A 22,378-nucleotide genomic window follows, 5' to 3' on the forward strand; every position below is an offset into this window, starting at 1 on the left:
AGGTCTAAGTGGGACACCAAGCAGGTACCTGGGCCCCCAGAGAAAGGCTCTCCATTATTACAATATTAAACTTTTTCTCAACTTTTTGGACTTGCTCTGAATAAGGAATCTGCTCCTACAAATAGTTATGCTAGGATTCTGAGCAGAGCAATTCACTGAACTAAAGGAGAACCAACTTCTCCAAGGCTGGGCCACTATTTTCACAAATATAAGACAAGGACCTAGACATGCAAACCAGAATCCTCTGCTTTTTTTTTATTAGACAGCCATGGTGCTTTCTGTTTTCATCAATGAATTAGGTGAGGAGGCTTGTAACTAACTGCCCTGGATTCTGCACGTCCGAATGTGTGTAATGAATTAACATCCTGCCAATCGCCCTGCAGTTGCTGAGCTCATTTGGCTGGAACACAGACAACGGGGAGAAAACTGTGGATTTGAGCAACTGTGTGGAGCCACAGCACGAAGGGCTCCCAGCCGCAGGAAGCCGTGTTGCAAATGTAGACACCTGCTCAGATCAGAAAAGAGATTACTGATGGATTAGGACAAGTCTATCAAAACCCGAAGGAAAAAACCCTCAGAAGACTGTGTCCAAAAGAGAATGCATCCACTGAGTGAATGTCATACGTAAAGAATTAATATATGTGCACACACGCGTACCCATATATTCACACATAAACACAACCTGACCGAGTATAGAATACGTAGGCAAATTCTTTTTCATTGAAAACTCTGTGTCCCTAATTGTCTTAAGGTGTTTACTGTCTGGATGAGGAATGTGAGATCATCCTGAGTTTTAAAATTAAAACTCTGTGGGCTCTGGCTGGTGTGGCTCAGTGGATTAAGCGCTGGTCTGCGAACTGAAGGGCCGCAGGTTTGATTCCCAGTTGTGGCACACGTCTGGGTTGTGGGCCGGGTCCTCAGCTGGGGGGTGTGAGACAACCAGTTGATGTATCTCTCACACATCAGTGTTTCTCTCCCTCTCATTCTCCCTCCCTTCCCCTCTCTCTAATAAAAAATATATTTAAAAATAAATAAAATTAAAACTCTGTGTGTAGGTACTTTTAGGAGAGGCCTCTGGAGATTTTAGAATTATCTTTATTCTCTCTAAAATAGCTAATAACTCAGAGTCAGATGAAGAAGAAATTAAAATTTACTATGGGGTAAACCACTCTGGTTTAACATTTCTTTTAACGTTTGGTATTTAGGTTGCTTCCAATTTTTTAAAATTATACACAACTTTTCACCCATCCTATTTTTAAAAAAACATTTTATTTTTATTCATTTTTAGAGAGGGGGGAGCGAGGAAGAAAGAGAGGGAGAGAAGCGTAGGTGTGAGAGAGAAACATTGACTGGTTGTCCTCCTTATGTGCCCTGTCGGGGACCGAACCTGCAACCCAGGCACGTGCCCTGACCAGGAACTGGTGACCTTTCACTTACCAGGACAACACCCACCCAACTGAGCCACACTAGTCAGGGCCATATTGTTCTTTTATATCTTTCATCTATTAAAAATTTTCGGCAAATATTAACTTCTCAAACTCATTGACCAATTGTCATTTTACTTTATAGTCCCATCGCCAGGAATAAAAATACGTATCTTATCGTACTGTCATTAGCACTGGACATGACAGTTTTCAAAACTACCAACGGATCATTATTTAACTGTGGAGTCCTGGGGATTCCTGTGCAATGAGGTTTCAACCTAAACCCAGGGTGGATCTGTCCCTGAGATTCAGACATGTGTAGGCCCAACTGAAGCCTATTTGCTTAAAGAACCAGAGAACCTTCTGGGAGAACACTTCATCCATGGTAGGGGTAATACTCCGTGTTAGAGCCGGGAATGGCATGGTCATTCATCAGTGAGAACAGACAGCAGCCGTGGCATCGGGCAGAGTTTGGCGTGCCCGTGTACCCACCAGATGTGACTCCTACCGTGCTGGGCAGCAGGACAGGCTGGGGAACCTGGAAAAGGGGTCAGGGCAGTAAAGGGGACTCAGGGCATTCAATACTGAAATAAGTATTTCAATATTGTAACAACTTTTGCAACTGTACTGATGCATATCTGCTAAGTATTAGCCTGTCCTGAGGAACGAGATAAAGTGCACACGGTGGACCTCATAAACACTTGACCTCAGCAGTCAGAAAGGAAGAAAGATTCTCAGTACAGTCTGGTCTTTGCTGACAACCTCGTTTCCCTTTGGGTCTTATGATAAAGAGGTAAGTTAGGAGTCAAGTCTCAGGCCACAGCTGCCTTTGGTGTTTTCCTTTCCTCATCTTCTCTACCTCACTTCTGCAAGACTGTAAGGTCTTTGAGGGTCTGGAAATGTGGATGCTCTCAGTTGCTGTTTTCCATGTCCATTGTCGCTGTGCTACTTTAAAACATCATTTTATAACTTGATTGATTCTGTTACCTCCACACCCACAACCTCTTCTTCTAGGTCACTATGCATTCAGTTGTTTCTGGCTATTGTTGCCAGAGGAAGATTCCTCTAACAAGGCTCTGATTGTGCCACTTTGCTGCTAAAAAATCTTCAATGGCTTGCAGTGACCAGTTCACCAAAGGCCATCTCTGCAACCTGGAATTCAAGCCCCGGGACAACCTGGTCCCCGAATCCCACCGCGCTCATAGATTTGGCCCACTTTCCCACTCAGGCAACCACCCCGGTCCCGTCCCAAGTCTGCGCTTTCCATCCTCCACAGTACTACCCCTGCTTCTCACGGTGCAAATTCTGTCTTTTGAGCTCAGTTCAAATCCCCTCACCGCCATAGCTAGAAGTAAACACTTTTGCATAGCTATGGCATTCTGTGTGTCGTGTATCCCACGTCATTTTTATTTTCATTTCCTATCAGCTGCTTAGCACGGGATTAAGCCCAGTTCTCGGTTCACGACGCACACGCTGACTTCTTTGCGGCAATGGAGCTCGGCTCCACAACAAGCCACTGTAAGGCAAGTGCTGCGCAGCAGTCACATTTCCCAAATCCCCTAAAAGATATTCGATAAACAGTGTTAAAGGAGCCAATGAACACATTTAAATGACTTCCTTCTGTAGTGTCTGTAAAACCTGGTTCCAAAGGACCCATTCCGCCCGGCATTCACACTGGTGGTCTGCGTGGCTTATCCCACTGCATCTTGAAGTACTCCACTCGGCTAGTGATTTTCCCCTCTGTATTCCCGTATTAAAATACTTGGATTATTTTCTGAATAATCTCTGTGTACATAAAATTGCAAGTATTTTACTTTGGCAAACTGCGGGCCTTCAGCGCATTAAATTTCACCATGTCGCCACCTTTGTCCCGTTTCATCCATTAACGCAGGGTGTGGTGGGAAGGATCAAGGGAGAATCCTTGGATCAGAACTCTGCTAAGTACTGTAGCTCTGATAGTATCTGACCTTCTCAAAGTTACATAACGAATCAGAGAACTGGATTTTCCAACACAGCAACATGGGTGATCGTGTTTGTATCCAAGTCGTTTTAAAACTAAAATCCCATGACCCTCTGCAGGGATGAAAAGGATGTGACAGGTGGAAGGGTCATAGGGACACAGAGAAGAATAAGATAGAACTCCACCTGTATCCTGATGACCGTTCTGGTCTTAAACAGCTGATTAAAAGAGAGAAAGCACCAGGTTATATGACAACACAGCAGAGGGAGGTTATCCAGTCTTGGGGCAGGTGTGGAGTGGCCGGGTAAGGTTTGTGGTCAAAGTGACTTCGGAGGTGACACCAGGACCACGAATAGAAGTGGGGCAAGGCGTGGGAGCAGGGAAACGGCATTCCAGACAGAGGGACCCATATGCGCGGACGCAGAGGCAAGAGAGAGCATGCTTCAAAAACCAAAAGTGCGCTCTGGCTGGAGTGCAGAGGAGAGAAGCTAGAAAAATGAGTACTAGAACCATCCAGGCTGAACAGGCCACATTCAAAGGCCAGCAGTTTACCCTTAACACAACAAGAACAATGAGAATGTTTTAAGTTAAGGGGTGTGTCAAGATCCCTGTGGATGCCTTTTGGGGCGTAATTATGAAGAGAGTGATGTTTCATTCTCACACACATGGTGTGATTCACTCACTCTCACCTATCTCTGTGGGTAAGGATGATTTAAAGACTTGGATTAATTGATGTTTTTGTTTAATTGTGTTCATGCTTTCCTCTGTACATCTTACAAAAGCCATCACAGGACATGAGATATGGAATAAACTGAGCTCACCAGGCTTCCTCAGAGGGTGTCCCTAATTAACACCTACACAGCAGTATCTCTGTTGGCTTGACAGCATCAACATAGAAACATCTGTCAACAGAGAAGAAAGGACGCACACAAAAGCAGGGGACTCCATTTCCAGGAAGATGGGTAGATATACTTCTCCTTAGGCCTCCTGCTAAGTACAGTGGGAAACCCTGGACGTTATATACAAAACAAGCATAAATTGGCATGATGAAAAGGCAGGCCAGTGAGGGACCTCGAGGTCCAAAGACTGACATGATGGTGAGTTCCTTGGGCTTCCTTTTTCCTTGCATACCCCAGGCTGAAAGCTAAAGAAGCTGACAACTCTGAAACACCAATGAAACGAACAACATCAACAAAAAACCCCAACTAACAAGACACTGCTCCCTGTAGCCAAAGGATAAAAGAAGAGAGCAGCCTAGCAAGATAGAACATGTTCAGGTAATAGCGACTCAACTCCTCTACTCTAGCTGAACACCAGAAAAAACGGTGGCCCAACGTTGACCATACAAGGCAGAGGCCAAGTGCAGCCTAGACTTCCACCCTTGTAAAGCTCTAGAGAGCACTCCAACGACTCTGCCCAAGTGGTATCAGAGGAGGCGGCCAAGTGGAAAGGGGGGTCTTTCATGCCCATGGAGACCACAGGGGTGAGGGTTGTGTCTTGCTTCCACATGCACCCAGAAATTACAAGGGGTCCCTCCCCACCCCCCTCCCCACTGGAGTGGTATCATCTAGGAAAGGCAGGACTGCTGCCACCACCAAGCAGTAAAGAGGTGCCTTCCTTGTAGTGGCAGTGGAGGTCATGTGGGGTACCATAGCGGGGCACTCCTAGCCTTCCTAGCCTTCCCAGCCAGGGTGCTATCCGTGGCAGCCTAGCAAAGAGCCAGAACGTCCATCCACACCCGGCAGTAACGAAGACCCCCTGATACACATACTTATCGGTGTCAGTGGGGGCAAAATGAGGAACATGGATTCTACGTCCACCCGGTAGGAAGGGGGCAGTGTTCCTCATTCCCCTTCCTCTGCTTCAAGGGATGTTTATAGAATATTCCTGAAATGACAAAATTCCGGAAATGGAGAACAGGTGAGTGGTTGCAAGAGGTAAGGTGGGAACAGCGAGGAAGGTGTTTATGGCTCTAGCAGAGCCTACCGTGGGTCCCTGTGGTGGCGGAACTATTCTGTAACTTCACTGCATCGATGCCGATGTCCTGGTTCGGTTATCACGCTATAGTTCTGCAAGATGTTACCGCTGGGAGAAGCTATGAAAATGATACAGGGGATCTCTCGGTAATATTTTTGAAAACTACTTGGGACACTATTATTATCTCAAAATTTAAAAAAAAATGTAATTAAAAACAAAAAAAGCCAAAGGCAGAGAAGCACAATTTCAAAGGGCATCCAGAAATATCCAAGATAGAAAAACCACATATTGGAGATTGGGTTATTTATTTTTTATTCTTTGGCCTCTGCTATGCGGCATATGGGCTTGGAGTAAGCATTAGTAACTTTTGAGCGAATGAATGAATAAGTAAATAAATAAAGCAAAGTGCGTGTTTAGATACCCGAACACAGCATATGGAAACTCTGCTTGGTTCCCATCTTCCCGGGAATTTTCCATTCCTTTTTTGGAGCGATGAAGGTGAACAAGTCTACTGACCCCAAGAATCACTGGCCGAGAATCAAAGGAAGCCATCTGGAAGGCCGAGTTCAACAATGGGAAGTGGCTAATCACACATGTATTCCTTTCATGCCATCTAGTTCCTGGGATCGTTTTTGAAATTTAGTCCTAAACCCACGGCATTTGTGTGTGCAAGTGTGCATCTGCCTAAAGCTGTCTGCACGTGTTCATGATTGACAGTGCGGGGTGGTGTGCTAATTCATGTAACAGTGCAAGATAGCATTCCAGGATCTTATAGACTTTTATCATGTAAGCAATTATTTAATAAATATATAAAGCAAAACATTATTACTCTACATAGCATAATGTTAGTGGTGGGGAAGTTTTCCATGAAAATTTGAGATTTTAAATTTTGTCAAATTATGGAAGCAGTTAAATGGAAATAAATCATGAACCATGGAACAAGTTATAAGAAAGAAATCTACTCATTTACTCATTATATGTGGAATACTAAAGGCACAAACCATCAAAATTAATAAAGCAAGGTTCCTCTGTTTCATCATCAATATTTAATACTTTAAACAAAGAGTTATTTCACTATTTGTGTGCAATATCATTGTTAACCTAGAAAATACAAAGAAATCAATTGAAAACCACTAGGATGAACAGGTGAGACTTGTAAGGTGGCAAGGTACAATGAATGCTTCAAAACCAACAAATTTGTATGCAGAAGCACTGTATTTAAAAAATGGAATAAACTCCCATCTATAATTAGAAAACTATGTATTTGATAAGAACAATTTGAAAGAAAATTGTGTACCTCATGAAGAACTGTCAAATTTTTTGAAAGTGACATCTGAATAAGAAAGTCAATGTATACATTTATACAGGAGGAATATACCTCCCCGGTCATTCTAAGACTCATGTACACTCTTCACCATATTCTGTTCCCGGTACCAAGGCGTCTATAGAGCCAGAGTCAGGCATGAAAGAAACACCCCTGACCTCCAGCCAACCGCTCCTCTCTGGAATTAAGGCAGAACAAACAGGTCCTCAAAGAAGCTCCAAGGTGCAGTTTCTCCAAGATTTGGGTAAAAGTATATCAACGTACATTGTTAGGTAAAATAATTTTATCAGAAACTGTTGAATTGTAAAGATTTATTAAAATCTGTGGTGCTTTGATTTTTTCCCAAGCATGATTAGGTTCAACAACCTGCTTCCAGGCGAATAGAAATGGGGAGTTCTTTGGTAGGTCCCAGGGAAGTCTCTCTACAGGACTTCCCAGAGACCGGAGGGAGCGAGGGACCGCAATGACTGGGTAGCAACTTTCGCAAGCCGTCAGCTTTCCCACTGTTCAGTTTCAATGAAATTGAAAACTGACCTAAGGGAGTCATCAGCTAATGCATCATCTGTAATACTTTTTCGATGATAGAGAACTTGTTACTGTTGGCATGTAGCTCAGGAGAAACTCAAAGAATCTGGTGCCATCAATTTAACACAACTCTTTCAAGTCCCATCTGCATATCTGTACGGAGAAGGTTGTCAGCACTAAAACCCAATGAAAAATAGACGTAAAATTGATGCTGTGACTAACAGAAATCCATGGGTGCAGGAATCTCCCACAGTACCTTATTTTTATGTGTAACGAGTATCAAAATGTGTCTGTTGACAAATCATATACAAATAATGATTGTAATAATATAACTCAATCTAATAGCAGTTTTGGTCACAGAAAATTTAAAAATTAGTTTCCATTTATATTCACAATGTCTATGGCAGAGAAGTAGAATGCTGTGGTCTCTAAAATGCTTTAATACATAAAAACACTTGCACTGGAATACAATTATGTGATAGATGTAGAATGGAAGAGATTTAAGAAAAGAAACCAGGCAGTTTTTTTTTTTAAAACATGCTTGTTCACAAATGGATACTTCCAGAAGGAATCAAATTTGCTGTGGCATTTTGATTTCATTGGGCACATTCAAAAGTGATATAATAGTTTTATTTTAAAATGGTGATGCGGTACTACGGAAATGCCATCTTGTAAAAAACCTGCCAAAACATCTTTAGATGGCTCTGTAAAAGCTGATGGGGTACATGGGTTTTTGATACTTTTTTAGGAGTTACATAAGCAAAAGCCCTTGAAGACTTCTGATTTAGCAGATGTTTTTCTTTTGTCTCCTTTTTATTATTACTGGAAAGAGTTACCGATGATGGGGGTGGGGTGAAGAAGAAGGGAAAAGAGAAAATTTTACAATGATCAGCCAGATTTGCTCATAATACTTATTTTGGCAGTTTTAGAATATTGGGTAAATTTTTGTAAGTCTTTCTGAAGAGCACAGTAAACTGACTTAGGGGGATTTCCATCCAGGATGGCGGCGTAGGCAGCTCTTGGGTCACCTCCTCCCAAGGACACACCAAAGCTGCAGCTCCATAGAGAACAACTTCCTCTGAACAGAAACTAAACGCTGTCGGAGCAAGCCCGATGCGTCAGGTGACGGAGAGAAGCAGGTGAGAGGCTGGGACAGAATCTCACCTGGCATGGAGTCCCACGACTGTGGAGAAACTCAAAGCCCAGAGCCCCTCCCTGAAGGGCAAAGGGTACGAACACCAGGTTGGGCACCCCAACTTAAAGGCCTGCACCTGAGAGATGAGCCCCCAAAGCATGCATAAGACTATAATGACCTGAGAAATGTCTCCTATAGGGCTATTCGCCAGCACCAGGGTCCAGCGCAGAGACAGCCAGTCCAGAGGTGTCCGGACTTCATGTGCATGATGCTCATCTGCTAATCTTAAAGCAAGGGCCAAGGGGCTAACACCTGATTTTATCTACAGGCCCACTGGCTGGCGAGCACCGTCTTCATGGTTTCTCTCTACCTTGCTTTAGCCCTCAGGTGCCATCTTGCTCTTTTTCCTTCTTTTCCCTGGCAGGCGCCACCTGGATGCTCTCTCCCTTTGCCACACTCAAGAGGGCCGGTATCTCCTGGAGGGCAGCTTTGATAGATGCCTGGTGGCCCTGTGTTTGCAGCCACCACTCAGGAAATACCCCTTGACCGCCTGGCTCTAGTGGCCAAGGAAGCCTGTGTTCTTGGGTCCCACAGGATTACAACAATTGGAGTGGCAGTTCTCGGCAAAGCGAGCTACCACCCCCAGGGCACTGCACACACAACAGACTGAAACACCACCACCCCCTTCCCTTCCACGAAAGAGGCTTTCTGGGTACTTGTCCCAGAGATGTGGCCTGATGGACTGGCTTTGGGTTTCACACACAACCAGGGGCTTACCAGGTGCTCTCATGTCACAAAGGTGGATGGATGCCATCTGTGCTCTCTCCTTCTGCCTCCCTGCAGCTCACTACTATGTCCCAGGCAGGAGCTAAAACAGGAGCTAACTGTCCAGAGCTCCAGTTTTTGTGACTGCTGCTCAGGGGCCACCCCCATACCGCCTGGCTCTGGTGGCCAGTGGGGTTTACACGTATGGCCCCACAGTATACATCTGAAGTATACATGCACATACTCCAAAAGCTGCTGCTCCCTGAGGGTCTGGCTTCCAATCAGGCTGCAGCTGAGTGCTGTCTAATACCCTCCCTTTTGGGGCACTGACAGGTCTTGGCATACTCTCGAATATTAGGAGTCATTAAAAATCAAATAGGCTGCTGGGACGATCACCAAGGACTGAGGGACAACCGAGAGCCAAAGTAGGGTTGAATGATAAGGATCGTCTCCTACAGGAGGCTGCTCCTTCAGGACGTGGGGAGGCGGATGTTTTATCTGAAGCACAGAAACCACCACAGAGAGCAAAATGAAGAAACAAAGGAACGCGTTCCAAACCAAAGAACAAGATAAAATTCCACACCGGCATGGAGAGAAGTAATTTACCAGATGAAGAACTCAAAGGAATCCTCACAAAGATGTTCAAAGAAATTGGGAGAAGACCAGATGAACACAATGAGAACTTCAACAAAAAGAAAGAAAATAACCAGAAGGTACTGAGACAGGATAGTGCGAAGGCAGGAAAAGTCCTTGGCGAGAGGAAAAGGAAACTGAGGCAGGGAGCTGAGCACAGTGGCCGAACACTTTACAGCCAGGGGCAGACGGTCACCAGGGCAGAGGCCCCCAGTGCCTGGCAGGGGGCAGAACTGGGAGAACAAGGACCTCACCCCCAGGCTGACCTTCCCTCCCCTGGCCTTTCTCTCTGGATACAATGTCTGGGAGCCAACATCCGGGCCTTAGCTGTGTTCCAGCTCCAGGCCCAGAAAAGCAGCGAAGCCAGGGAGGTGGCGCCAGAACCCGCTGCAATGACTAAAAACCCGCTGCCCTGCCACTGACCAGTCAGTGGAGACCGTGCCCCTGAAAGAAGGAATATGCTTCCACCTGGAGACCTGATGCCTATGCTACTGAAACCACCCCCTGGAGACCTCCCCTAAGATTCCTGGCCACAAGAAAGAGAGAAAAGCCTCAAGACAAAGGGCCCAGGATGTGCTCTCCCTCCGGGGAGCAGCCCGAGCCATTCCCTTTCCCTTCTTCTTCCCCCACTTCTTCCCCACGGGCACGTGTCTCCTTACCTCCTCACCTCCTCACCTCTAGGGCAGCTGGCAGTTGGTCCCAGGCTGATCCCCTGACCCTGTCCCCAGGTGAGCTCCCAGGGAGCTCAGGCAGCCCAGCCCAGGCTCTCCTGTTGCTTCTTCTATAGTAAGCCCGCCCTTGTTTCATTACTGCAGCTTTAATAAACGCATCCTCCCAGTCACCTGGACTTGTGTTGTGAAATCTTTCCTACACAAAGTCAATAACTCACACACTACAGGTGGCCGTAGGCAGACCCGCTCAGGGCCAGGGCCCTCTCTGGTAACGGTACCAAACAGAAGTCATAGAGCTGAACGAAGACCACAGTGACTGAGCTTGAAAATACAATACACTGACTTTGGAGTGCGGTGATGTTTCACACGTATGGTGTAATTCCATGTGTTTTCCTGTTACAAAATTATAATACACCGGAAAACAGGCTACCAGGACTGTAATACTGACCTCATTCAGCGGAAAACTGAACAAACTAGCCTCATTGAGACAGCAGTTAACCACTCTACCCCTGAAGTCGAGGGGAACGCACGTCAGCATGCTAGCAATATTCCTTCATAAAAAAGCAAATAGGAATCCATTGTGCAAATTCCTCACGCCTTACAAATCCATTGTTAGTCACCTCTGGGGATGTTATTGGGAGGAAAAAATCAGCTAAACTCAGCTCAGAGAACAAGATTTCCAAATGTTTTGGTTTCCATTCAAGAATCTGTAAAGCACTTTGTCCTTTCTCTTTCCAAAGAAATGACATAATACTTAGGAAAACATGTGCGTGGATGCGGGGTGGGGGTGGGGATTTGTGTGCATAAGTTTACATACATAATAAGATATCCCCCAGTAAATCCTCCGGTGTTTCTATTTCCATAGTGTATCCTCATTTTATAAAGAATAATAGAACCGAGACTTTGGCTCGTTAGCTAGCCCTCAGCCTTGGCTAGCATCTAGCCATCATTTTCAATCTGCTAATTCCTCTAACCTCACTGAAACAGATTCAATCTCTGCAAAGAGCAGTGTCCTCAAGATGCCTATTGTCTCCATACTCTGCGTCTCTCAGATCCCTCCAGGGAGAATTCAGAACAGCTGCAGAGGCTTGGATTTACAACAGAAGTTCACTGGTGATTCAGCTGACGTGATGACCCAGCCATCTAAAAATGGCCAAGGTAGTGCATCCACCATGTACTGCATTTGACTTGTTGCCGACAAAGTTAAACCAAATGTAAATATTTTGCATTCAAATGAATTAAATACACCCTTAAAAACTTCCCACCATGTGCTTTCGTGCTAGGGATCCTGTGGTTCCCAGGGCAGATGTGGAAACCGAGCAATGGCCGAAGATTTCAACGACGAGTTCCTGTCCATGTAAGATTCTGATATTCGGCTTGACCTCTTACCCAACCCTTTTTCCGGAGCACTTACCGTGGGCTCTGAGGCAGGCCGTCAGGGTATAGAATGAATTAGAGAGCCCTGCCTATTGGAACTCTTCACTAGTCTAGTGAGCTAGGAATAAAGGCAATAGTTGGGTGAGGACGGAAACAGCCAGAAGCAGCTGAGGAGTGAGAACATCACGGAAACACAGAACAGACTGAATGTGAATGGAGGGGAGGGAGGAGGGAGGCAATGGAGGAAAGACGGGGGAGGGACTAGACAAAGAATGTGTATGCATGGCCCATGGACCTGGACAATGGTGTGGGACTTAACTGTAGGGGTGGATGGGTGGCGGAGGGCAAAGGGGGAAAAATTGGGACAACTGTAATAGAATAACAATAAAAATGATTAAAAAAAGAAATAGCGTGGTTAGGGGAAACTGTAACTAGTTCCAGCTTTTAGCTCAAAGGACAGAGAGAGATGAAATCATGCAAAGCCTTTATTCCATGCTAAGGAGCTTAAGTTTATTCTTGAATGAGTCACAATTAAAAAATTGAGCAGATTTGTATTTTATATGACTCATTTTCTTCTCTTCCTGACTAGTATTAGCTCGGACCACATGACAGTGCTGTTTTGTGGGCTGAAAATGATCAACTATCGATGATCTCCTGAGGGTCAAACTAATACTTAACAGAACTTGAAATTATATTTTTAATTGTGTGCTTATTTGTCGAATGTCTGTCTTTGTGACTAGACTGCAGACTCTGGAGCTAGGGAACTTGGATTCACAAACTAGCTCTATTAGCTTTCCAGCCCCGGGCGATTTACCTAACCGCTCACACTTTTGCTTCCCTCGTCTCTAAAGTGGAACAATACTCCAGGGAGTTGTTATGAGCATTAAATGAATTACTAAACATCAATGCTTGGAAAAGCATCGGGAATAGAGTAAGCACTATGTTAGTATTAGTTGTTACTGTCATCATCATCATTATCAACCTCATCGTCAGCATCACTGTCCAAATGTCTATGTTGAGTGTGAAGTATAAAGAAATCGTATTAGAGCTAGAAATGGAAGCAACGTCTTTTCATTGGCTAGCACAGTTTTTCAGTACTCTCCCCTTAGCTGAAGTTCAAAGACTAACCCTAGAAAGGTATTTTCTCAATGTTTTAAACCTTCTAATGCAGTGTTCCCATCCCACACAATTTCTGAATCATACAAAATATGTGCATGATTCATGAAACCAAGTTATGTAAGGGTTTTTTAGAAAATCGTAGGCCTTGTATACAGTATTGCTTTACAACAACAACAACAACAACAAAAGAATATTGATATGCAAATGTTCCTGGACTTTCTCCATTTCTGGTTCCCTAAGGAGTGATGTAGAATTAATAGAAGAGGTTTGAGCTAAGGCTTGGGTGGCAAGGTATGTGTGCCCACACTTGTATGTGTGTGTGTGTGGGGGGGGAATTTGAAGAGAAAGGTGCAGAAGAGTTACAGTTACTAAGGGAAAGAATGATGAGAAAAGGGGGATTTTAACAATTGCTCTGTTCTGTATGTCTCCATTATGGTGTTAGAGAAAATGAAGTGAAGGGCTTATACTATTCTGAAATGTATTTTGGTTGCTGAACCGGATTTCATTCACTATAGTGGCTCACTTAGATTGGACCACATAGGGGATGGCTTTCTAAGTCTTACAACTGTTTCAAATTCTTTTTTCCCAGCAAATTTTTTAGAGTTATTTCAATTCTGTCAAATATGGTTTCTGTGTTCAGTGCCATTATACAAGTGATTGAGATACACTTGAACAAAGCATCATTCTACTTGAATTATCTATTTATTATGCCATCTTTGCTCCTGTGAAACCTATTAGCACGTACTCTTTAAGACCACCAGCTAAAAAAGCACATGATTATTTTGAAATCAACTCAAAGAAGTCTGGAGCCAGGGGAAGTGAAAACCAGTCCAAACACCCTAATGGTCTTACCAAATTGAACTCTTTGGCAAAGTATGACTTGTTAGTAATTTCTAACAAATATCACCAGTCTTGCATTCCAGTGAGGATGTTCACAATATGGAACAAATCCACAGTCATCAAAATCTCTCTGTGCATCAGGGTCCTGACATGGAGCAGACACTTGCTACTGATGACTATGGTGCTCAGGCCATTTCAAGCAAAGCCACGGCCTTGGACAGGATGTTGGAGGGTCATTGTTTGAGGACCCACGCAGTACAGACTGCCATTGCCAACCCCCCAAAATGATGAGAGGAAAAGGAGGAGGAGATCACAGAAACACTGAGGTCATCATCTTTCTCTGAGGTCTCCCGGGCACCCTCTAAGACAGTCTGATGTAAAGGAAGGGTTCCAGGCTAAGAACTGGGAAATCTTAATTCCAGTTCTGGTCAAATTTCCTATATGATCATGAGACAGGGTTTTCTATTCTTCCAGCTGAATGATGAGAAAAACCCTTACGGCTAGCTCTAGTATTCTGCTCTGCTATAAAATAAATTAACAAATATAATTCGCTCCAGCATATAATTATTCCCTGATCAAGGTAAACAGTCTCTACTTTCTTCAATATCCAATGGCCCGTTATCTCACTGCCTTTTCTCAGTTAGTGTTCTTGGTTTCCACTGGATACTCATCAGGTCGCCGTTAGCAGGTGCCAGCTTTCTCGGTGGTATTCACCTGCAGGCACAGCTCTTCCTCATACCCCCCAGAGCAGGTTCTCAGGTGAGGGCCACCAGTCTAGCTTAGAGGAGTAAAATTTACAAGAGATGTGGCGTCAGTTATCTTCAGGTATCTTGTTCTTGAGCTAATTATTTTAATGTTCTTTCATTGGCTTTCTTGTATTATTTCGCAATGATTAAAAGCTACCACTGATTGAAAATTGATGTGCCAGATATTACCCTAAGCATTCAAAGTATATATTCTCTCAATTACCTAACTAGTCATCTACAGATCTCTCTTTAACACACATATATACATCTGTATATGTAAGGTGGGCAAAAGTAGGTTCACAGTTGTTCCTATGGAAAATAATACAATAGTTAATAAATAGTAACATAAGCATAAACTCTGTGTTTTGTGTACTCACAACTGTAAACTTCCTTTTTCCCACCCCTGTACATGCACACACATATTTATAAACTTCTATATATAGGTGTCTATATACATACATATGTGTGTATGTGTGTGTGTGTGTGTGTGTGTGTGTGTGTATATAAAACTACACCATTACTAAGCTGATTTTACAAAAGAAATGGAGAATCAGAAGAAACTAATCATCCAAAGCCCACACAGTTTGTAATCAGCAGAGGATGAAGTTGAGCCAGATCTTCCTTTGTTTTTAAACACTTTGAGCACAGTTCAGTGTCAATGGAAAAGCAATGTGTACAAGAAGCTATGTTCAAAAATGCAGAATAAGTGGTGTGGTGTCTTGGAAATAGCACAGGACTTAGAGAAAAGCGTCCTGCATCCCTTCCCCATCCCTGCTGATGGCTGGATATGCCATCTTGAGCAAAATATCCAGCTTTCCTGAAACCTCAATTTCCTCTAGTAGAATGAGGGGTTTAGAGCGGATAATCTCTAAGATTCCTTTTGGCTCTCTAAGGGAATGATTTGCTCCTGAAAGGCACTGTGCCTGCGATGAGGAAAGATACACAGAATTCCAACTATTCGGAATGAAAGGTAACATTCTCTCCTGCAGAAATAAATAGCTATGGTCTGCTTATGCTTCACATTGTAGCTTAGAAGGTACCATCTTAGTCTGTCATCCCCGGAGCCCTTCTTTATGCCACAGGCATTTTTATTTAATAGCACACACGCCAGTTTGCATTTACAAATGGATTTGCGTGGTTCGACTGTAAGTACTGAGAAGGTGGGGACCATGTCTGTCTGCCCACCATTGCAGCCCCGCACGGATTCCATGCCTGGGCTCATCATGGAGAAGGGGCTCCGTAACATCTGCCAACTAAACCCATCTTGAAGGGGCTCTCGGCTTCCAGGTGTTCAGTACTATATGATTTAGAGCTAATATTTCTTTCTGTCTTTCCAAGAGAAAAAAGCCGGGTCGTGAGTCTCTCATGCCACAGGAGGGGTGTGATTTATTTACTTTCCTCTTTGCTCCTGGCATGCAGGAGAAGCCAGTGATGAGCACTGTCTCCTACAACTGTACACAGTCCCTGTGTGCACCTTGGGGTTCCCATAGCACTTTTCCTGATACCTTAGAAACAGATGCTAGAGATGACAATGTGGACATTTATATTGATGCAACTGTATCTCGTTTATATCCTGCATGTAAGAAAGTGTTCAGTTGAGGCTTACTAATTTAAAAGAAGGGGTGGATACACAAACCTTTCTGTGCTCAGTGTCCTTGGCTGGAACCAGCAGCAAAAGCACTCCTGTGCTCTCTCCTGGGGCTCTCGTGACAGGCCTGCCCAGACTCATCCATGTCACGGACCACTGGGCCTTTCAGCCTCGAATGTCCTCCTGGTGACAGCCACTGCTGCCTGTGTAACGAGGGGCAGTGGGTTTGTGACCCGCCCCCGTCTTCCTGCAGCTTCTCCCCTGGGATGCTAGATTACAGTGCCGTGGAGCAGTGGGGGCTGCTGCCCGGTGTGGCCGAGGCTGCTGGGCGGCCATTCGGCAGTGGCTTGTTGGCAGGCAGGGAGCAGTTCGGTCTGGGACCACACGGAGAGCAGACATGCTGACTACAGCATGGAGCAAGGAAATGAGAGCTTCTGCCCGTGTCTGGTGGGCTAGGATGGGGGAGAGGAGGAGGAGGTGCTGGGGACAGTGCCAACGGGGGCCGTGGATGGAAGTGTGGGAAGATTCAAGAGGAGGCACTTTGCCAGCCCAGAGGCAGTTAGGCAGATCCCCGCTCCCCCACTTAAATGAGGAATCCTGCCCGGTGGAGTAGGAGCAGGGCCAAGAAAGGAGCAATTCTGCTGGGTGAGCATGGAGGGTCGAACCTAGGAAGGATGTGTCTGCAAGCTGGGATCAGAGCCAAGGAAGGGAGGAAGAATTAAGGGGAGGTGAGGGGCAGCAAGGTCAGAAGACTGTACAAGAAGAACACAAGAGGGAATGTCCTATGAGGAGGACAAGAGAAGGAGGAAGAGAGAGCAGGTCGGGCAGACAGGGGAGAACCACGTTTCTGGGTTGTAGAGCAGGCCGACCTTCCAAAGGTCAGGCTAATGTTCACGTGACACAAGCAACGACAGACCATATGGAACAGCATAAAATAACCCTGCTGCTCCTACATGTTCCTGGGGGCGGGGGGGAGTTAATTTCCACGGGAATGAGTTTTTCCCAAATAGCAAATCACAGAAGAGCTGTTCAAGTTATTTTTTAAAAAATGTTACTTTTTAGGTAAAAAAAGAACAAACAAATAAGTGCTATCACAGGAAAACTACATGTTACTTCTAAATATATATGTCCTAAAATATAATGCACATCACGAGAATCCTAAGTTGCTCTTCTTGCCTAAGACAATATTTAAGACACCGAGATCCTCTGGGAAAGAAAGCTAGAGGTGGTAAAATAACAAATGTCAATGAAGTGAATTCCATTTTGATGTGACGTCACCTTCACAGCTTTCTGAAGCCCCTTTTTGGAGACTTGTGAAGAGCTGAGAGACTATCAAGCGAATGTTGCACTTTATTCTGTGACAGTCCCACAAGTCACTGGGGCCTGAGGACCAGAATCCCACTCGCTTCAATCCACACAGAGACTGAGGCGTATATTGGTTTAGGAGCCCAGAGGACAGATCTGGCTGTCAACTGATGACAAACAAGAGACCCCAAGTGCCCCGCCATCCCAGTTCTGAATCCAGGTTGGAAGGGGCATTGCCAGCTTCCATTCTCCCGCTCGGAACTCTGCCACCACAGGAACACACCGAGGCTGAGAGGCCATTGAACGGACCGCCTAGTGGTCCTAGACCAGGTGGTTTTAGACCAGACTCCAGCCAGCTGGTCCCCACACAGATAAGAGAACTCAGCTGAGATCCTGCCCAAACTCATTGCTAATGATAAATGTATGTCCACACGCTGAGACCAAAGGAGCTGCCCAGCTGACTCATGAGCAATTCATACTCAGTGGTTTAAGCCATTGAGTTTGGGGATCGTTTTTGACACAGCAACAGATAACCGATAGAGTTAGACAGACCGGAGACTCACCTGTGCACTCATACTGGAGACCTTTCCCGTAATACCCCTTTTCACAGACGCACTCAAACTGCCCCGTGTGCGTCCCACACTTGCAGCTTGCCATTCGGTCGCAGCAGTCTTTGCCAGCTTCACACAGATAGGAGCAGTGGGACATATCCTCTTGAATGAAACTCCCAGAGGGCAGATCTGGCCATGACAGAGGGTAATAAAACAATGAATTAACAGTTGAATGCTGCAGCTCCAGTTGCTACAATTTAAGTGCAAGCTGGAGAAAATGTCTTTTCATATCCGTTGAATTCCCAACTGCCCCCCGCTCCCACCCAAATAGGAACGTGTGTTACTTGCGCTACCACAGACTGGGGAATAGGTTTCCGCCAGTTATTTCAGTCTGGGACCTCATCAGTTCTCGAGGCCACGCGGGGTCAGGCAGAAAATTAAGTGCTTTGGGGAGGAATCTCCAGATGCGGCAGGAAGGAATGCAGTCGGTCCCCCAGGTCATTCCTCTGGCTTCCACGCCAGCAGGGCTTCGCTGCCTCAGTGTTTCCAAAGTTCATGTCCAAATACAAAAATAAAAGTACGATCCTGACTGCTGCCTAAGAATGCTGCTGTGAGCTACTGACCCAGGACTAAATACCATCACTCATATAGTCGTTTGATGGAAGATTTGAATAACAGTATCATACAAGCTGAATGATAGCCTAGGATCTGGTTTGTCTCTCAGTTCTAAGTAAACCACCCCGTTTTATGTAAATGGAGATCATATGGCTGTACTTGAACCATGTTCTGAAGTGAGGCATGCTGGGAAGTCAACAACTCAGATCTGTTCAGAAAGGGACTTTACAGGGCCAGGTATGGTGGAATATGACTGATCCAGAATGGGTGGCCTTAACCAGGCAAACAGTAAGTCCCCTTTACTCTGTTGAAGAAGTTCAAAAGTCTTAGCCCAAAATTTCAGTGCTAAGTCCATGGTGCCAGACAGGCCACAGGTCCCTAGTAAGAACTCAAATGGGTGAGTTTCAGCAACACATGGGGACTGTGATTGAATACCTGGAAACGAGACTGGTGATGTCCTCAGTTACGGAACATTTGACTCTATGCCTAAAGACTCTGCACGATAGGCAGGGAAAAAGTCAAGGGAATACTCCAAGGAGAAGAGACCGGTACAACCAGGCACCCTACTGAAGCCCCACCCAGTGAACTGTGGTGTTGGTCAAGGGCCAGTAACTCGGCACTTAGCTCTGAGACATTTGGCCACAAGTTTATCTGGCAGAAGAGCAACTTAGGAAGCAAGAAAAATTGAGCTATCAAGACTGGTGCACTGGCATTCATGGCTGAGAGAGATAAGTGAACACATTACCTACGGGGAAAGCTATCAGTCTGTAGCCCGTGTCTACTTAGAATGGCCGGAAGCACGGACAGTCTTGATACCAAGAGTGGACTCACCCAAATGGAAAGCAACTTCAGAGAACACAGAGGCTGAGGAAAGGAGGCTCACTGCCTTTGATCTGATCATAATTTTTCAGAAAAACAGGGTCTTCCCTTATCACATCTGGAAACTCAATCAGAGCATTACACGTTTTAAATGTTAGTTGATTGTGATAAAAGTAAAGCCTTCAAAAACTCCGTTGTGCTATCATGACCAAAAGAAGGTTCTGTTCCACCCAGTTTCTGGGTCAACTTGTACTAGGGCAGAAGGCCCTGACCCTGCAGGACAGAGGGAAGGTAGGACTTGAAATGAGTCCAATGCAGCTCATGGTACTCACAATTTCATAATCCCATCTAGTAACACCGCCCCCTGGGTTCCCAATCAACACATCCCTTTTCCATGAGAAGGGGAGAAATGATGAAAAACTCCAGTAACTGAACTGCCACGTGCTGAACGCTATACTTGGTGAAATTTTAAATATTTTATTGGATCCTCCCGATACAACTATGTAATACAATCACTCCATTTTAAAAGTAGAGAAAACTGAAACTCATAGATGTTAAAGTATTTAAGGTAATAATAATGGACAGTTATTAAGGGCTTAGTATCATAGGCCCTCAGTAATATTTAAAATCACTTTATATGTATTAACCCATGTAATTCTTGTAATGATCCTATGTACTAGGTACTATTCTCCTTCCCTGTTTTATTAACAAGAAACTTAAGGAGTACAAAAGTTAAATAATTTGCAAAAAGCCACTCACCTAGTAGATGGCTAAGTGGGATTCTTTTTTTTTAAAGATTTTATGTATTTATTTTTAGAGAGGGAAGGGAGGGAGAAAGAGAGAGAGAGAGAGAAACATCTATGTGCAGTTGCTGGGGGTCATGGCCTGCAACCCAGGCATGTACCCTGACTGGGAATCAAACCTGTGACACTTTGGTTCGCAGCCTGCGCTCAATCCATTGAGCTATGCCAGCCAGGGCCTTAAGTGAGATTCTTTTGCTGCATACATAGCTAGCCTGAGGTCTTGCCCCAGACTCTTTTGGAACCACAGTAGGGCTGATCTGCTTATTATGAACATCACTAGTTGCCTGAAACCTCACATTGCTGTGATTTGCCCACCAAAGTGACTCTTTCACATGGACCCCAGCCAGAATCAAGCCTAATTTGCTACGTGACTTTATCTGAGGCTAGAGCTCCTGTCATCTCCTCCCCATCTACACGTTTCTCTTGTCGCTCACCAAGCCACATGCCCCCATTATGCCTGGAAGTTCATCCAACTTAAACCATACAACTGAACGTCTTAATAAATGTGTACCAAGAATTCTAATGAATGGCTTTGCTGATTTTACTTCCTGTTGGGGTAATGTTATTCAGCTTTTAGAGAGCTTATGTAGCTTCAAGCTGTCAGGTCCAGAAGTGTGTGTTAAGCATTTCCTGTCCCTATATCTTCATGTGTGTTTCTGGAAACATCCTGGCGGGATCCACTATGCCTATCACTGAACGGTTCCTTCATCCTCCCGGATAACTTCCCACGCTGTGTGTGGCCTCGAAACACACCTCGATTCATTCCATTGATGCTAATGGTTCCTGGTGGGAGCATATGGATATTTTAGCGAAAATATATCACAGCTGTTAAAAACAAAACAAAAGACACTATTGTTGCAAGGTCGGAATGTCATCTCTATTTACGAAGTTCAACACATCTCATAATACACCAAGGGCACCTCGGCATCACACTCAGCGAAGACTTCGTAGGGTGTGATGTTACCCTCCAGTGGGTCTCAAGCAGTAAGAAAGCAGGAACCCCCATTGAAATGCACCATCTAGCCCTGGCTGGCGTAGCTCAGTGGTTTGAGTGTGGGCTGTGAACCAAAGTGTCGCAGGTTCGATTCCCAGTCAGGGTACATGCCTGGGTTGTAGGCCATGACCCCCAGCAACTGCACATTGATGTTTCTCTCTCTCTCTCTATCTCCCTCCCTTCCTTCTGTAAAAATAAAATAAATTTTAAAAAATCTTAAAAAAAAAAAGAAATGCACCATCTTACGCTGTTAGGTTTCCATTACCTTCATGCAATGCCCGGCGAGCTAAAGCCTCGAATTCTTCAAAACTGTGGAGCAGGTAGCAGTGCTCCTCCTTCGGTGGGGATGCCATGTCGTTCAGTTCCCGAATGTTTCCTTGCCATATGCCGAAGGTGAAGATCTCCACTCCAAAATCTCGCAGCAATGCTGCAACTGGTCTAGGGTCTCCCCCATTAGAATAGCCGTCCGTGATGAGAAATATAACTTTTGTGGCGTTTTCCCTGGAATGACGAAGAATTTGCTGTAATGAAAGCAGAGACAGTTAGTATGAATTTGTAGTGCATTCACCCACCATGTGCTTCCCTTCTTATGTACAATAGTATTTGTGGCACTCATCAGCATTTCACCAGAGGAAAGGGACGTGGATCCCGGAGAGAAACAGGTGCAGACAAGAGCCTACAATGGCCCCACGGAACCACAATAAACCTTAGAAGCATTTGAAATGCATCAGCACTGCCATGGAGCTGGCTAAGGAGAATAGCAAATGTTTATGGAGTGAGCTTTTATTAATATTATCGTGATTGTTAAACTTTTTAAAAAATTTTCAGGCTCTCAAAACATGAACCAAATCTGACTCCAGGGTATCGCTTTCAAGCATGCATACCTCTCTCTCCCTCCCTCTCTCTCTCTCTCTCCTGCTCTCTCTTGCTCTCCACCCTGCACCCTGCACCTCATGACCACACACTAAAAGCCTAACTGGAGGAAAATTTAAGGGAATGTCTTTTCCAGAGTTAATAACGACCAACTTGCTTTCTATATTGTTTTTCCATGGTTTGTCCGGGATTGTAGAATTGATTCAATACTTCATTCTTGTCTACTGGGACCACCCAGTATCCGCACAGAATCAGCTGTTGGTGGCGATGGCCTGTTTTCATGAGAAAATGCTGATTTACTAGCCTGACACTAGGACTGTATTGTTTTAGGAAA

General features: G+C 44.8%; 1 protein-coding gene across 1 annotated transcript in view; it reads right to left on the reverse strand.

Annotated features, from left to right (window-relative positions):
* SVEP1 (sushi, von Willebrand factor type A, EGF and pentraxin domain containing 1) overlaps nt 1-22,378 on the reverse strand; it is a 160,777-nt gene that overhangs the window by 112,183 nt on the left and 26,216 nt on the right. The window contains exons 2-3 of the mRNA XM_028528876.2: nt 21,437-21,692; nt 17,953-18,129 (exon numbers count right to left, since the gene is read on the reverse strand). Of these exons, the coding sequence (XP_028384677.1) occupies nt 17,953-18,129; nt 21,437-21,692 (433 nt within the window). The remainder of the gene's footprint in view (nt 1-17,952; nt 18,130-21,436; nt 21,693-22,378) is intronic.

The sequence above is a fragment of the Phyllostomus discolor genome, chromosome 3, assembly GCF_004126475.2.
Source record: "Phyllostomus discolor isolate MPI-MPIP mPhyDis1 chromosome 3, mPhyDis1.pri.v3, whole genome shotgun sequence".
NCBI classification, from domain to species: domain Eukaryota; kingdom Metazoa; phylum Chordata; class Mammalia; order Chiroptera; family Phyllostomidae; genus Phyllostomus; species Phyllostomus discolor.